This window comes from Corythoichthys intestinalis, chromosome 15 (genome assembly GCF_030265065.1).
Source record: "Corythoichthys intestinalis isolate RoL2023-P3 chromosome 15, ASM3026506v1, whole genome shotgun sequence".
NCBI lineage: Eukaryota > Metazoa > Chordata > Actinopteri > Syngnathiformes > Syngnathidae > Corythoichthys > Corythoichthys intestinalis.
This window is the reverse complement of record NC_080409.1, coordinates 26,694,440-26,710,484: the sequence shown is the minus strand read 5'-3', so window position 1 is coordinate 26,710,484 and position 16,045 is coordinate 26,694,440. Positions and strand designations below refer to the sequence as shown.

The window sequence follows — 16,045 nt, the reverse complement described above, 5'->3', positions numbered from 1 at the left end:
ATGTTGAGACTACACTGAGGGGGCGCAGTGAGTTTAAAGCACAAGTAGAGAAGGATTAGGACAGTAGGGAACATTTCTCTCGACTCCAAAGGTAATCTTGAAGTAACGTTAATTTGTGCAAAATGCCACCAGAGGAAGAGCGGGAAAAGCTGGCCCACATTATCAGACAGTGGAACAACAACAGACTGGACTTGTTTGAAATAAGCCAACCAGACACGGTGAGTAATCTAAAAACAAGAAATTACTATGGCATTTTACATTTGACACTTTGGACCTTATGTACTAATGTCCCAACACATGTCTTGGCTCTTAATTAAAGTACATGTTGATTTAACAATCAACTGTATGCATGGGCTGCTGGTGGGTGTGTTGCTTGATCTACTAAGATTGCTCCAACAGGTGCAAAAGCGGTGGTTTTATTCCTTAGGAGGCTCTAATGGTTTTTATCACAGGACTTTCGGGACACTCCCAAAAGGTATAAAGGGCAAGTGGCTTTTTTTCTTTTAATTTACAGTAATTCTGGGTAAAGGATGGCAGCTCAAGACATTTGAAAAGCAGACATGTCTCATTGCTATTTTTGCCATGTTCTCATAGTTTACCATCTTTTTACCCTTCATGTGGTTTATGGCTATTTCTGACAATTTTGGCTGCAACTGATGGCAATAGACGTTCAATCCATTTGGACTTTTGCTGTTAATCTATGTTTTTAAAACAAATTTGTACTTGTTCTTTTGCTAACTACCACAACACATATTGTGTGAATACTTTTCACTCAACAGGGCCGGCAGTGAATGTGAATACGTAAAAAAAAAATAAAAAGACCTGGTGCCCACATACTGTATATGAATAAATAAAACTAACATTTTAATAAAACCTAATACAATTAAAATGAACAAAAACATGACAAACTCTGGTTATGGCCCTCAATTACCCTTGGTTTAAAAAAATTTTTTTTTAACTGCATAACATTTAACTCGTAACACTCACAACGATAGACGTTCAATTCATTTAAACTGGGACTAGTGGCTGTGAATCATCTTTCAAGGCTATTGATGATGCTACACATCCACCAATTTGAATCGGAGGGCTGGCGGTGCAATTAGTCTAAACAACGTGCTACTCTTTTGCTGTTGTTAGAATCTGGTGTTTCAGGGCGTGATGCGCTTCTACTTAGAAGATTGCACCGGAGGTAATGTCGCCACCAAGTGTCTGCGGTTTTGCAGCAACGCTTCGACCAGCGAAGTGGTTGAAACTCTGGCTGAGAAATTCCGACCCGATATGAAAATGCTGAGCACTTGCTATTCCCTGTATGAGATTCATGGCAATAAGGGTAAGACACTGAGTCATGGTTCGGTTTTTAAGTTTCTGCTCTAGTGCTACCACTTCTGGTATTTTGTTTGTGTGTACAAAAAGAACGTAAACTGGACCCAGATGAGAGGCCTTTGGTGGTTCAGTTAAACTGGAACTCAGACAACCGAGAGGGAAGGTTTGTGCTCAAGCAAAGCAAGGAAACAACCGAGGTACAGTAATATCCGCCTACTGCAACCTTGAAGAAGGCACTTTAATAAACAGTGAGGAGCAGAAGTATTTGCACCCCTTGTGATTTTGCAAGTCCACCCACTTAGAAAATACGTAGAGGTCTGAAATTTCAATCATAGATGCATTTCCACTTGTAGAGACTATCTAAAAAAAATCCGGAACGCCTATTGTATGATTTTTAAAAATTCCTTATTTGAAATTTACTGGGGTTCATTAGTATTTGTACCCCTAAGAAAATCATTGCTAATATTTAGTGCAGAAGCCTTTGTTTGCGATCACAGAGGTCAGACGCTTTCTGTAGTTCTTCACCAGGTTTTCACATATGGAAACACGTATTTTGGCCCATTCCGCCACACAAATCTTTTCTAGATCCGTCAGGTTTCGGGGCTGTCGCTGAGAAATACGAAGTTTCAACACTATCCAAAGGTTTTATATTTGATTGAGATCTGGAGACTGGCTAGGCAACTCCAGGACCTTGATATACTTTTTACATAGCCACTCCTTGGTCAGTTTGGCTGTGTGCTTCGGATCATTGTGATTTTGGAAGATCCAGCCACGACTCAGGTCTCTGACTGAGGAAAGGAGGTAGTGGCTCAAAATCATATGATACATTTCACGATTCATCCTCTGCTTTATACAGCACAGTCGTCCTGTCCCTTTTGCCGAAAAGCAGCCCCAAAGCATGAGGTTTCCACCTCCATACTTCACAGTAGGGATGGTGTTCTTAGGATTGTACTCATCCTTCTTTTTCCTCCACAAACGACGAGTAAGGTTTGCACCAAAATATTCTACTTTTGTCTCATCTGACCACATGACTTTCTCCCATGACCCCTCTGCATCATTCAGATGGTCTCTGCCAAACTTCAGACGGGCCTTCACGTGTACTGGTTTAACAGGGGAACTTTCTGAGCAATGCATGATTTTAAACCATTGCACCGTATTGTTCTACTGAGTAGCCTTTGAAACTGCATCCAGCTCTTTAGGTCATTGACCAGCTCCTGCCATATAGTTCTAGGCTGAGCCCTCACTTTTCTCATCAGGAGTGATACCCCACGAGGAGAGATTTTACATGGAGCCCCAGTCCCAGGTAGATTATCAGTCATGTTTAGCCTCTTCCATTTTCTAACAATTGCTGCAAATGTTAATTTATTCTCACCAAACTGCTTTCCAATTGTCCCCTAGCCTTTTCAAGCTTTGTAGAGCTGAACAATTTTTTCTCTGGTGTCTTTCGAAAGCTCTCTGGTTTTGCCCATGGTAGCAGTTGGATTATGACTGACTGTGAAGTGCACAGGTCACAATAATGAGCTCCAACGGGCAGTGGGAGGACTTTTTTGAAAGGTAGACTGACAACTTTTTGAGTGTCATAATTATTGCGGATTCTCATGGGTACAAATACTTACGAACGCCAGTGCATTACAAATAAAGTATTTAAAAAGTCATAAAGTGATTTCTGGATTATTTTTTTTAGATTATGTCTCTATAAATGGAAATGCATCTTTTATTGAGATTTCAGACATTTAACTATTTTCTAAGTGGGTGAACTAAACCCTAACCCAAAATCACAAGGGGTGCAAATACTTAATCTCCTTACTATATTTTTAATGTCAAAATCCCTGTGATCAATTAAGGAGAGCTGTCACAACAAGGAAAAGGGGGGCATAGTCCAAACTTTCAAGAGGACTTTATCAAGAAAAGACAAGAAGAGCAAAAACGAAGTCTCTGAAAGGACTACGGTGTATGAAAACTGTTTAAAAAATATATTTAATTCCAATTAAATTCATGATAAGACCTCTGATTTCTTTCTACAAATATCTAGGGCATGTGAAATCCAATTAAACAGCATATCAGAAGCTGGACAGTTCATGGGAAAGAAAACAGAAGGAGAGGTGCAGGCAGACACAAGTAAGTCATCTATCTACACAATGATAGTGGCTTCAGGTTATTGCTTTTTCATTGATTACATGAGTATTACACCACACAGACAGTCCCCAGCATGACTTCTTTGATCATTTTGGTTTACCACTTGGAATTCAGCTCTGTGATCACTGTGAGTATTGGGAGAATTTTCCTAGTGCAATGTGTCTGACTGCTATAGTTGTAATGATTCTCTACGTGTCCTCTAATGCCCTCATGTGACGTTTCAGCTGAGGAAGCCTTCTTGATGGCGGTCATAAATTACGCCAATAGCTCCACGATTCACTTCAAGCTCTCACCAGCGTATGCGCTCTATGCCGCAGGCCGCTTTGCACTGCAGCGTCCGGACGCCTTGATTGGTGGCATATCTTCTTTTGCAGACAAAATGGTGGCTGTGATGAGCAAAATCATCCAAGCAAGTCCATAAATATTCTTCTCATACCTTTATGTCCACCCAGTGTTAGAGGAAGCCTTGGGGAATTTAGGTTTCGACTCGGTGTTTTGAAGACTTGTGATGTGATTTGACAAAAACTGATATGCATATACTGTATATTTTTTAAGGTGACTTGTGCTCAAGACCATGACCAAGATCAGATCAAGACTTGCCCAAAAATAGAAATCACTGAGACAATGTATAGATCAAGACTTTTGAGGGTCAAGACTGCAACCATGACCAGAAACCTGCCCTGAAATTACTGAGACTATGTCGAGATAAAAAGCTTTTGGGAGCCAGGACCACAAAACAGACTTGCCAAAAAAAAAAAAAACAGAAATCACTAAAATTTAGTCAGGTTCAAGACTTTTTGGAGTCAAGTCCATAACCAAGCCTGAATTTAAAATAGCCAAAAAACAAATCTGTGATACGTGATAAGTCTAGATCAGAACATAGGTGAGTCAAGACCATATCAAGGCTTGTCAGAAACCAGAAATCATTGAGACCAATTCATTACTGTATCAAGAGTCAAGAGACAAGACCAAAACGTATAAAATGTAATCTTGCCAGTCTTGAGTGTAAAAAAATTATAGTATAATTGTGACATGGCAGCGGTATTTGGAGATGGATTATGTCAGGTATGCTTGGCCTATCGCTGATATGCTGTGATTTGACTTGACCTAGAAAAAACTCAGGACTTGAAATGTTAATTAGGGTAAGCCTTGAGACTTACAACTTGGACATATGACTCGATCATATCTGCGAATAGAGGTTATGGACTTTACAAAGACAGCATGCGTTATTCGTCTTTCAGAGGCAGCAGGATATCGCTGGAGCGCTCGCCTTCTGGATGGCCAACACTTCAGAGCTGCTAAACTTCTTCAAACACGACAAGGACCTCAGTAGACTTACACGGCAGAGTCAGTTGGATCTGTCTCGCCTGCTACATAAAGCTTACAGGTGGGCGCTCGTTTCTCTAGAATGATTTCAATACAATCCATTGATTCATCTGTTGATTCAATGTGTTTCTTCACCCTAGTCATCTGATTCAGTGTGTACAGACTGAGCTAGGCAAGAATTTGCCAACATTTCTGATTGATCCTGAGCAGCATGGTTCACTTCCAGCTGGTATTGGTAAGAGCATTCTTGTGTTTTTAAGTTGCAAAATTTCTAGATCTTTTCAAAATGTTTTAAAAACAACCATTCCGAGCTTATAGAAGCACTGGCAAGTTCACAAAGGTTTGGTTTGTGTCTCCCACTGGTTCCAGAGAGGGTTTTGAACACCTTGATGAACACCATGTCAGTCTTACGACACTATCAGGTCAACCCTGCCCTTGCCATTCAGCTTTTCTCCCAGGTATTCCACTTCATCAGCACCTGGCTCTTTAACCGACTCATGAACCCTGACGCCAGCACCCCGGGGTTGTGTTCCCACTACTGGGGGGCGGCTCTCCGCCAGAGGTTAAGCGGCATCGAAGCCTGGGCGGAGAGACAGGGCCTGGAGCTGGCTGCTGACTGCCACCTGGGACACGTCATCCAGGTCGGGTTTTGCTCCAGAGCAAAGAGGATATAATGGTTGTTAATTACATTTTAAAACTAGTATGGATTTGTTTGACGTTGAAACGTTGACGTTTAAAATTTAAGTTTGAAAACCATTTTACTGATATGTAACCACCGTGCTCAATTTTAGATACGAGATTGGCTCAGTGAGTAGTACATTGAGTGGTTGTAAAAACTAAGTTTTACAGCTGATTACAACAGAACTCAAAAATAGAATCAAATGATTTTAATGGAAAAAAGAGGGTCTTACTATCATCTATTTGGCAGATTTGATGTCTGTATGAAATCATTGAACATACAGTATTTTTTGTGGGTCTGAAAAGTCATTCGAAATGCTCTAAATGTCTTGGCAATATTTATTATTTAATATTAATTACGTAGTGGTGAACTCTATTGTTTTTTTTTGCAGGCAACAACACTCCTGACCATGAATAAATACACCACAAAAGATGTAACTGAGATCCAAAACACTTGTTTCAAGTTAAATTCACTGCAGCTGCGTGCTTTATTGTGTGGATACTTTTACGCACCCAATGAGCCTCCAATCCCAAAAGTTAGTATTATAATTTTTACGTTAGCCTTTTTGATTGATATGACATATCAAACGTCCCTCGTCTCTGTAGGATTTGATCGAAGCTGCGGTTGCGACCGCAAAAGCTTCAGTGGACAAAGCAATTTGTCAGGAAGGTCGAAACATAGAGCTGGAGGAGAACCTCGACCTCCATCTGCCCTTCCTGCTGCCAGATGGGGGATATTCCTGTGATAACATGAGAGGAATCCCTTCTGGCTTTCGGGAATTTCTGGAGCCAATTTGCCAGAGAGGTAATGAACAAGTTATTTTGTAATCGTACAAAATAAAAGCATGAATGCTGTGTGATACTTGCTTCGTAGGTCTCTGCTATTTAACCTTGCAACCGAACCAGAACGGTGATTGGACCATCTTTTTCACAGAGCCAGGAACACCATACTTGGTATATTTTTCCTGGAATCCTTGTGCATGTAGTATTTAGTGCATCGGCGGCTGGGGCTCTACGTGCCAACTTGAGGGCATTACAGTACAATATTTCAATTACAGGGAGAAAGGAAGAACACACAGAAGAACAGAAAGAACAGTTATACAAAAAAAAAAATCATTATATATTTATATAGTACCTTATACAGGATGTGTTACTATCAACTCCTACCGTGAGGACACCACGTTGTCTAATGGATGAAGGATTAATTAATCATGAAACGTTATCTTCAATGGGCGGTCGTACTTCAATTGAACTTGTTCACTCGAGTAGTTCACTCACAACGTGGTTTGCAACACAAAGAAAAAAAACATTTTTTTTTGTCTTAGACCTGATTAATTGCGGTTTGGTTAGACATAAAATTGCACGGATCGTGAGATTTTAGCTGAAGCGTGTTCCTTCAGTAGTATGTTAGATAATTCGAACTTCTCATCAATAGGACAACCAGAAGGAGCCAGAGACTATTACAGTTACTCTGAAGAAACCTCTTAACAGTGGCATGGGGGTCAGCATTGTGGCTGCCAAGGTAACCATAGCAACTCCGACAAAAACACATTCTCTCCGCAATCTTGACGAATGCCTGATCTGATTAGCATCTTTCTGTATGCCTCAGGGAGCGGGCCAAGACCACCTTGGGATTTACATCAAATCCATTGTCAAGGGAGGACCAGCTGAGATGGTTTGTGGTGACAAAGCTAAGTCGTTCTGTGAGGGTGTGGGGCAGTTTTTAAAATGTTTCCACTTCTTTCAGAATGGTCTATTGACTCCAGGGGACCAGCTGCTAAGCGTGGATGGTCAAAGCTTGCTAGGCCTCAGGCAGGAAAGGTAGTTCACCTGCTGACCCAGAGTTCACAGAATTGTTTTCCATATTTTGGTGTTTTGTCCTGTTCAGGGCAGCGGCAATCATGATGCAAACCGGTCCGATAGTGACCTTGCAAGTAGCTAAGCTCGGAGCCAGCTACCACGGTCTTGGTGCTCTGCTGGGCGATCCCGCCAGCTCTGGGATAGCAGGTAATCACAATCTCCATAAACTGAATTGTTGTAAAATTATGATTCAAATTTTCTTTTCCTGAAGGAGGGGCTAAGAGTCAGGAGATATTTCTGTACCCTCTTGAGGATCCAGCTCGGCACAGCCACGACAGGAAAAACATAGTGCAGACCTTGCAGAAGAACAGAAGGTTTTATCGCTCCAACCCTAACATGGCTGGTGGGTGATGGCCATTATGATAAACATGACTTGTGCTTGGGGTGTCACAAGATATTTTTAGTATTTAGTCTGTTGATCCTCCATATTCTTATAGATTTCGCCCTGGAAAAAGGAGATGAGCTTACCAACCGAGACGTGCGATGGAACAAGTCGCTTTCAAACCTTTGCAATGATGTAGGATTTTCTACAACTCTATCTTGTTAATGTTTCAATCAGCAAATGTTGTCTCCATATGATGCAAGGACACCCTTTTGTTTGTTCTTAGACATTGCACCAAGGATATCTGACACTCCCAATCCGGAAATCTCTGGACAAGAACACACCAGCATCCAGCCAACAAAACAGCAGTCGACCACAGCAAATGTTTCAGGTGTCTTTGAGGCCTTTGGGAGGACAGAGTTATGTCAACCAAAGGACCTTTATGGTAAATGATTATTTCATTCCTATTAATGCTCTGAAATAAATGCTAGAAATGTTTCATTTTTGGAACAATATAGTAATCAAACTTTCAAAATTTCCATCTGCAGCTCTTCAAAAACGCCAATCTCAACTTTTAATCTCATTTTTAAACTTCTCCGGTTTTGCTGTAATGAAATGAGAATGGTTTCCAAGAAATGTATTTTAATTAGAGTAAAGGTTGTTTCAGTCTAGACCTCTTGAAAATTTTAGCTCTACAGATGATCATATTTAAAAAGGAGCAATTTCATCTAATTTCCAAAAAAGCATTTTACAGTTGTTACAGTTACAAATGACATTATTTTGAGTTTAAGAAGTGCGAAATGCTTTGTTTATGCTCTAAAATACACCCATTTTTCTAGCGTCAAGCTCTCTCACAGGAGAATGTGTGCGTGGACACAGGAGGCCCATTGCTGGACAAAAGTCAGACAATCTGTACCAAGCAAAACTATCACTCTTACCTTCCCGTTCTGCCAAGCTTTTCAACCCAAAACATCCTTGTGGACAGCGGCAGTCCTGTCAAAGAGCAACGAGGAACCCGTGCCGGGGTCTGGAGGACCCCCTTTTCGCAACAGCCCACACCGACGCCTTCCATCCAACCCGTACGCATAGACGTCCCTATTACCAGGCCTGCCGTTTCTCATACCAACCCTCCACTTACTACATTCCAACACGGTTCCTGTCTGGTGGCAGTGAGGTCCAGTCAAACACTTCAAGTAAATGAACGCTCTTATTCAAAATGTCATATTCGTTGCGGGCCCTCGCGGCTATCACAGCAAACTGTGGCGAAACCTCAAGTGAGCATCACTCCGACAAAGCACGTCTCCTTCCGAGAACCGCCGAGCCTGGAGAAGCAGAACGCCACTTTGGCTGAGCCTGAAGACCTCAAGGAACTGAATGAAAAGATGAAACTGCAAGAGGTTGAGCGGCGATTTCAGCAGAAACTGCGAGAGGTTCGGCAACAGGTGGACGAGGTTGAGGACGAACAAGATTTGGACATGATGGTGATGATACAACAGCTGGAGAAACGAGAACAGGTAAGTCTATAGTTTGCGCATACCTTAACTAAACCACATTCATTATGGGCAGTTGACTTTCAAAACATTTCGACTGGGAAGGGCTGGCATCTCACAGTCAAAATGGATAGAGAGGGAGTAGCTGACAGTTCCCAATCAACATGGATTCGATGTCGACCGCAATCCACTACTGTTGTGATCAAGACTACAATATCCAATGCCTGAGACCAGAACGAGAAGACAGTATACTTGTATATCGAGCCTATTTACGTTATTCGTTTTGTGTGTCTCAACAAAAACTGGGAAATGAATCGTCTTCCATTTTCTGATTCATAATTGGGCATTGGAAAACAGAAAACGAGTGTTTATTCAATGTGAATATGACAGGATGTCGGCAATGAAATACGACCATTATTTGTTTTCCCCGAGTTCGCTTTGCCATGACCCGGAAGACATTCGTCTTCTGCTGGTTCTTATTCTGCGGCTACAGTGGGATCTTGCTGACCTCTGGTGCCATTATTACCTAGTGCTACAATTTTGAAAAGTCGTGCAGACAGTCTCCACTGTCATGTCATCTTCTTGCAGAGACAAACGTTTTCCATGAGATAGTATACGACTCCATCCAGCACATTGATTAGTAATGGGGACGTGGGCAGCAATGCATGCTGTATCATGTTTCCAAGTCGGGAGGCCTCAAATTCGTCACATCAGCTAATATACTATTAGCAACATGGGGCAAAAATTATGTAAAACCCCAATGCAGCTGCAGAAGGTAAAGCAGCCGAAGAAGATGGTCTTTCAGGTCACGGAAATTCGAACCCTGGGAAAACAAAAAATGGCCTGATTTTATTTCTTGACTTGTGTTCACTAAACTCATAATCGGGCATTAAAATGGGTCAGGAGTTAAAAAGGTGAGAAGGGTGTGGAGGAAATATGTTCCGGTACACTGTACAACCCAACAAAATATTGAGCTCTGGCGACCCACACTGTGTTTCAGCAGGGCCGTGCAGAGACCGGTGGAGGGGCGGTTGCTCGTAGATCAAAAGGGGCAAACGAACAAGTACTTAATACACCTTAAAACAACATAACTTCAATTCTAACCAGCTTTAGATAATAATTGGCTGCAACTGTGACATACTTTAATTGGGAGGGGGCAACAGTGAATACAAATCAACACTGTCATCAACACTTTCTGGCTGTGACTCGGTCAGTCTGCCTCTTTTCTTCCTTCAACATCTGGATCAAAATGTCCTTCCTCAACTTTTTCATCTCAGAACAAACCACATCAGATGGTCACTGAGCCACCAACAGCACGGTTTTCTCAAAACTAATATTTCATTATTATTCATACTTAACAACTCTAGAACCTAATAATTAATAAAGCAATGGCATAAAATATTATCGAAAAATAACATTGTAATTGTGTTTATAATTGTATTTTATACCCAACTATCCTTGCAAACTTATTCTTACAAATTGTGCTATTCACCCAGCTGATTAGGTATCCACTGCCTTTACCAGCTTCATCCAACTTTTTTTTATCCCTCAATCTCTTTTCCTTACAAGGTTTAGCTATATGGTGGAATATAAATCTTAAAAAAAAAAAAAAAAAATTAAATCAGACTCCCCGGTGGCTTTTATTTTTAAAGCTTTCTTAATTTCTTTCTCTCTCAATAACTATGGAGGTGGATTTGTGTCTTTATTTTTCAATCCCAAAAAAAAGTTGCTTGAATCAAAATATATATTTTAAATTTTTGATTGCAAAAATAAATTTGAGACCAAAAAAAAGCATTTGAAAACTATTTTTCTTGATTGAAACAACTTTTTCCATTGAAGTAATTTTGTTTTGCGTTTGGGTCACATTTTGGCTAGGACATTTGTGTCTTTATTATTATTCAATCAAAAAATAAGTTGCTTCAAACAAAAAAAAAACCTCACTTGAAGAAAAAAAAATCAATCATAGAAAAAGTTTGCACATGTGTCAATCGTCGTTTAACAAAATGAGTAGACTCAGAGGGTTTGAGTAGACTCACTATGAAGCATTTAATAAAGCCAAGCATTTTCTTACTACTTTATTCTTGTTTAAAAATAATTCGGTGGGGCAGTAACATGTTCAAAATTTATCATAATTCTTACATTTTGAAGTGCTTAAAAACCATTTATAAATGATACTTTGGGGGGAAAAAAAGTGAAAAAACATGTCTTATATGTACGGAGCCCCCCGGGTGCCAGGATAGAAAAAATAAAAAATCATAGCTAATCTGTACCCACAGTTTACTAATCTGTGGGTACAGTTTAGTAATCTGTACCCACAGATTAGTAAACTGTACCCACAGTTTAGCAATCTGTACCCATAGTTTACTAATCTGTACCCACAGTTTACTAAACTGTACCCACAGTTTACTAATCTGTACCCACAGTTTACTAATCTGTACCCACAGTTTAGCAATCTGTACCCACAGATTACTAATCTGTACCCACAGTTTACTAAACTGTACCCACAGTTTACTAATCTGTACCCACAGTTTAGCAATCTGTACCCACAGATTACTAATCTGTACCCACAGTTTACTAAACTGTACCCACAGTTTAGCAATCTGTACCCACAGTTTAGCAATGACCCGGTAACAGTAGTCACCAATGTTTGGCGGGGACTCCGAGTCCAAACGCCGAGGGACCGACCGAGAAACCATCTGCACCATTTGCCCTCGGCGAACAAAGGGGTTTTAAAAGGTAACTATTGCACGTTTTCTTTGGTAGGCGTCTTTCAGGTGTCATCAATCAATATGGCATGTTGTGTTTGCACATTTTCTGTGCTGCTGTCGTGTCCGTGCGTGCTTAATTCAAGTAGTGTTCATTTGTCAGTTACCTATTTTTAGTAGCCGTATTAGCGGCTACTAACACACAACATGCCATATTGATTGATGACACCTGAAAATGTAGACGGCTACCAAAGAAATTGTGCAATAGTTACCTTTTAAAACCCCTTTGTTCGCCGAGGGCAGAAGGTGCAGGTCCCTCGACGTTTGGAGTCCCCGCCAAACACTGGTGACTACCGTTTCCGGGTCATTGCTAAACTGTGGGTACAGATTAGTAAACTGTGGGTACAGTTTAGTAAACTGTGGGTACAGATTAGTAATCTGTGGGTACAGATTGCTAAACTGTGGGTACAGTTTACTAATCTGTGGGTACAGATTAGTAAACTGAGGGTACAGTTTAGTAAACTGAGGGTACAGATTAGTAATCTGTGGGTACAGATTGCTAAACTGTGGGTACAGTTTACTAATCTGTGGGTACAGATTAGTAAACTGTGGGTACAGTTTAGTAAACTGAGGGTACAGATTAGTAAACTGTGGGTACAGATTGCTAAACTGTAGGTACAGTTTACTAATCTGTGGGTACAGATTACTAAACTGTACCCACAGATTAGTAAACTGTGGGTACAGATTAGCTATGATTTTTTATTTTTTCTATCCTTGCACCCGGGGGGCTCCGTATATATGTGTATCTTTTCCCCCAATGTACAATCTGAATAAAAACATTTAACACGCAAAAAAATGGAGGGGGGGGCGCTATTTCGCGGTTTTCACTTATTGCGGCGGGTTCTGGTCCCCATTAACCGCGAAAAACAAGGGATCATTGTATTTCTGAAAAGCTTTAAGAAGCAAGAATCATTCCCGCCACTCGTCGGGCCGGTGGACACCGACCGTCATCTCAAGTCCAAGCCGAAAATAACGCGTCTCAGGCGGACGACGGAAGCGATGCGAGGCGCCCCCCTCCATCCGAGAGCAGGCCGCTTAATTTGGCTCAACAGTGCGTTTTTTCGTTTATATTACCGCTAAATACACAAGCTTGAAGCCAATTTGAGCTATTTTTTCCACGGGAGATTTGCCTAGCTCTAGCAGTGTTCAACGCAAGCAGCAACGAATTAGCAGTCACTTTATTATATCGCAAAATATGAAAACGATTGAAAAACCCTTACTCACCAAATTCAATCTGCTGGTAAATACGGGCAAGTGTGTATGCTGCGCGCTGGTCTGCCCCGGTGTGGATAAGGCCTGCTTTTTGTTTTCGCAGCTTTGCAATGCAACCAAAGGCTCTCCTTGCACTCCCTGTACACTAAAGAGTGCGCGCGATTGGAATAATGGAACGCAGTTTGGGCCGATGATTGGTTCTCGTCAGCGAAGCATCTGGAAGGATTTGCTGACTGTCCAAGTGTCACTGTTTTAAAGGACCGATTTCTGAATTGCTCAGTTTCCGTACTAAGTTAATCACATGATGATAATAATAATAATAATAATTAAATTAAATCTCCCGAAAAAAACAATTTCTCCTCGGATCTACGCAATTCACGTAGGTCGCCCTTTTTGACTTCAAAACGGCGAATTTCGCCGAAAGGTGAGAGATTTTCATGCCTGCATAATTGAACAATGGATAAAGGCTCATTTTCCATTTACCAAATAGGAATTGGGAAATTGAAGTCGATTAATTTGCCAAGTTGTGTTGACACACATAAGAAAAAATTTTAAAAAAGGGAATAGAATCATTTTTAGAATAAACAAATGTACGAAAGGTTCCCAGACATGTATTTTTCGAATGATCAGTCGCGCCTGACTACGAAAAAAGTGCGTCTGGAAAATACGGTATACATTTGGACAAAGTTGATCCACATTTATGTACCAAAGAATAAATATGTTTATTTCTTGCAGAAAAAGACACACACACCAGGGAATGCAAACGGCGATTTGAAAGAGCAGTCTAAAAGTCTTTCCACTCCAAAAGATGAAAAAACTGGTACTTTGCTTCAGCAGTTTTGATTCAGAACACTTTGAGCTTGCGTCTCATTCACAATTTGACTTTATTGTCTTTCTTTGGGGCAGATCACATCTTAAGTGGACGGCAACAAGATGATATGGTGTTTACAGAGTGAGTCCAAAGAAAAACTAATCATTACTCCTTGCTTCTAGTAATGCCTCAATCCTCAAAAAGAGAGAACGAGGACACCTTACAAATCCCTGAGAACTTGAGTCTCTGTTTTATGTTCCCCCTAATGAAAACAGTATTGATCCACAGGCGCCGGGAAGACAAAACGCGGAGGATGCCAGCTCCCGAGAAGCTGCCATTCAAGGAACGCCAGCGTCTCTTCTCTCTGGCATCCAATGCATAAATCACGGCAGATGAAATGTCCATATAATAATATGATACAGAACATATTGTTTAACCTTAAGTTAGGGTTAGAACCTAATGATTAGGGTCACCCTTTCATTTGATTTTAGTATAATTTTATGTCTTTTTGACTTGATCACATTTAAATCTCAACGGTATACTTAAATAATAAAGAGTTGAATTCTTGTACATCATTGTTGATTTCTTTTCACCGATTATTCGAAGATTTTATTTGCAATTTTCTGCCAAGCAATATGATATGGTACTAACTTTCTGCCAATTTTTAGCTACTAAAATTTGGCGACTGAACTTTTTGCAACTGAATTTTTCACTACTACATTTTGGTAACTGAATTATTGCGACCGAATTTCGATGGTGACAAATTCAGTGTTACAAATTCATATTCAAACTCTGCGGCACAGATTTACTTCTATAGTGTGATTTTCAGATCTCCCTACTGTTTATTTAACACGTTGATAAAACTGTACCACTGCCTTTTCTTGGTCGTGGGTTTCGATGGAGCCCGAGCGAAGTCGTCGGATCTCTTGGATGGCGTCAATGCCGGACATTTTCCTCGTCTTGACCAGGTAACAGGCCAGCATGGTACCTGTTCGTCCGTGACCGTGCATGCAGTGGACAGCAACGCCCTAAAAGCGCGGACAAGTGTCAAACCGAACAGAAAAAAGGCTATAGTCGACCTCTCATCCCTTGCGTGGTCTGGTACCTCTCCCTTGGAATTGGCCTCTTCCACAATGTTGAGGAATTTATCGATCTGCTCCTGTGTGGGGGGCGTGAAGTCGGTGATCTTGATGTGATGCAGGTTTAATTGAGGACATGTGTCATAATTGGGCGGCTTGCGCTCGCACAGGCACACCAGGTGTCGGATGCCATTGTCCAGCAGGAACTGGTACTCTGCGGTCATCCGGGGGAGGGCCAGTCCAGCCACTTTCCCCTGGTCCACCCAGGAGAAATTGCTAGGGGATGTAGAGGCCATTTCTGAGGAGAACACTCGTTTTCACTCAAAACACTCCTGTCTTGTACACAAAACAATAACTATTCACCTGCTGTTTTTTGCTAACGTACCCTAGTTACAGATTTTCCGTGAGGAACCGAATCCCCTATTATTCTTTTCGCAGGTGTTGTGCTCCCTCACGCCAAAATACTACAAAAAGCATCAAATCACTTTATAATTCAATACCGCCATCTTGTGGCATTTTTGTGTCATACAAATATGTTCAAGCAAGGGGAGGAGCTTCTATTAGACACTTAAAAGGTATCAAAAAAGAAGAAATGAAGAAACATTTTCCAAGGTTTGTTTCAAGGCTCCAAAATGCTGTTGTCATGTAAACAAAGAGCTAAAATGTTTCACCTCCATTTGCTAGCATACTCGGCAACCTAGGCGGCGTACCAAAGGATTTCAGACACATGGCACATTTCAAACAAAACTGGGAAATACGATGGCTAGAAACAAGTCAGTTAAGGTGAGCACAATGGAAGATAGGAGCAAAAAACAATACGAACGCTACATGCTAGCTAATAGCGGGCGTCACACAGGAACATGTGAATGTGGTAGTTAACTCACAGCTTTCGGAGAGAGGCAGGTGCAGCGATTACGCGTCTGTGGCAAAGTTGTTTCCGCTTCCGCACGAATGTCCAAAAGCCGTTTGTTATATAACGGCACGACTGTAAAAACGACAGGTACAGTAGTTCGGTATTCGCTTCCTATAACCCACTTGTCTCA

The 16,045-nt window shown here is 41.1% G+C and overlaps 2 protein-coding genes across 3 annotated transcripts; one reads left to right on the top strand and one right to left on the bottom strand.

The window, feature by feature from the left end:
• The first annotated feature begins 37 nt into the window (after nucleotides 1-37).
• Nucleotides 38-14,548, top strand: LOC130930599 (afadin). Its single transcript, XM_057858559.1, has 24 exons — nucleotides 38-218; nucleotides 1,138-1,330; nucleotides 1,414-1,520; nucleotides 3,168-3,274; nucleotides 3,356-3,441; nucleotides 3,521-3,586; nucleotides 3,684-3,868; nucleotides 4,701-4,846; nucleotides 4,926-5,020; nucleotides 5,155-5,426; nucleotides 5,856-5,999; nucleotides 6,070-6,268; nucleotides 6,338-6,417; nucleotides 6,899-6,985; nucleotides 7,073-7,138; nucleotides 7,211-7,284; nucleotides 7,352-7,470; nucleotides 7,535-7,666; nucleotides 7,761-7,840; nucleotides 7,932-8,090; nucleotides 8,485-9,159; nucleotides 13,848-13,932; nucleotides 14,019-14,064; nucleotides 14,212-14,548. The coding sequence occupies exons 1-24, from the start codon at nucleotides 123-125 to the stop codon at nucleotides 14,303-14,305; spliced, it is 3,393 nt and encodes a 1,130-aa protein (XP_057714542.1). The 5' UTR covers nucleotides 38-122; the 3' UTR covers nucleotides 14,306-14,548.
• dusp23b (dual specificity phosphatase 23b) lies at nucleotides 13,801-16,044 on the bottom strand. Of its 2 annotated transcripts, XM_057858562.1 has the most exons (4): nucleotides 15,674-15,880; nucleotides 15,388-15,466; nucleotides 15,029-15,300; nucleotides 13,801-14,951 (listed from the first exon to the last, which is right to left on the bottom strand). In XM_057858562.1, exons 3-4 carry the CDS (start codon nucleotides 15,296-15,298, stop codon nucleotides 14,766-14,768), a joined length of 456 nt encoding a protein of 151 aa, XP_057714545.1. In that variant the 5' UTR covers nucleotides 15,299-15,300; nucleotides 15,388-15,466; nucleotides 15,674-15,880; the 3' UTR covers nucleotides 13,801-14,765. The 2 variants fall into 2 exon arrangements, with proteins under 2 accessions (XP_057714545.1, XP_057714543.1); XM_057858560.1 differs by lacking the exons at nucleotides 15,388-15,466; nucleotides 15,674-15,880 and adding an exon at nucleotides 15,887-16,044 and having other exon boundaries at nucleotides 13,802-14,951.
• Between the last annotated feature and the right edge of the window lies 1 nt (nucleotide 16,045).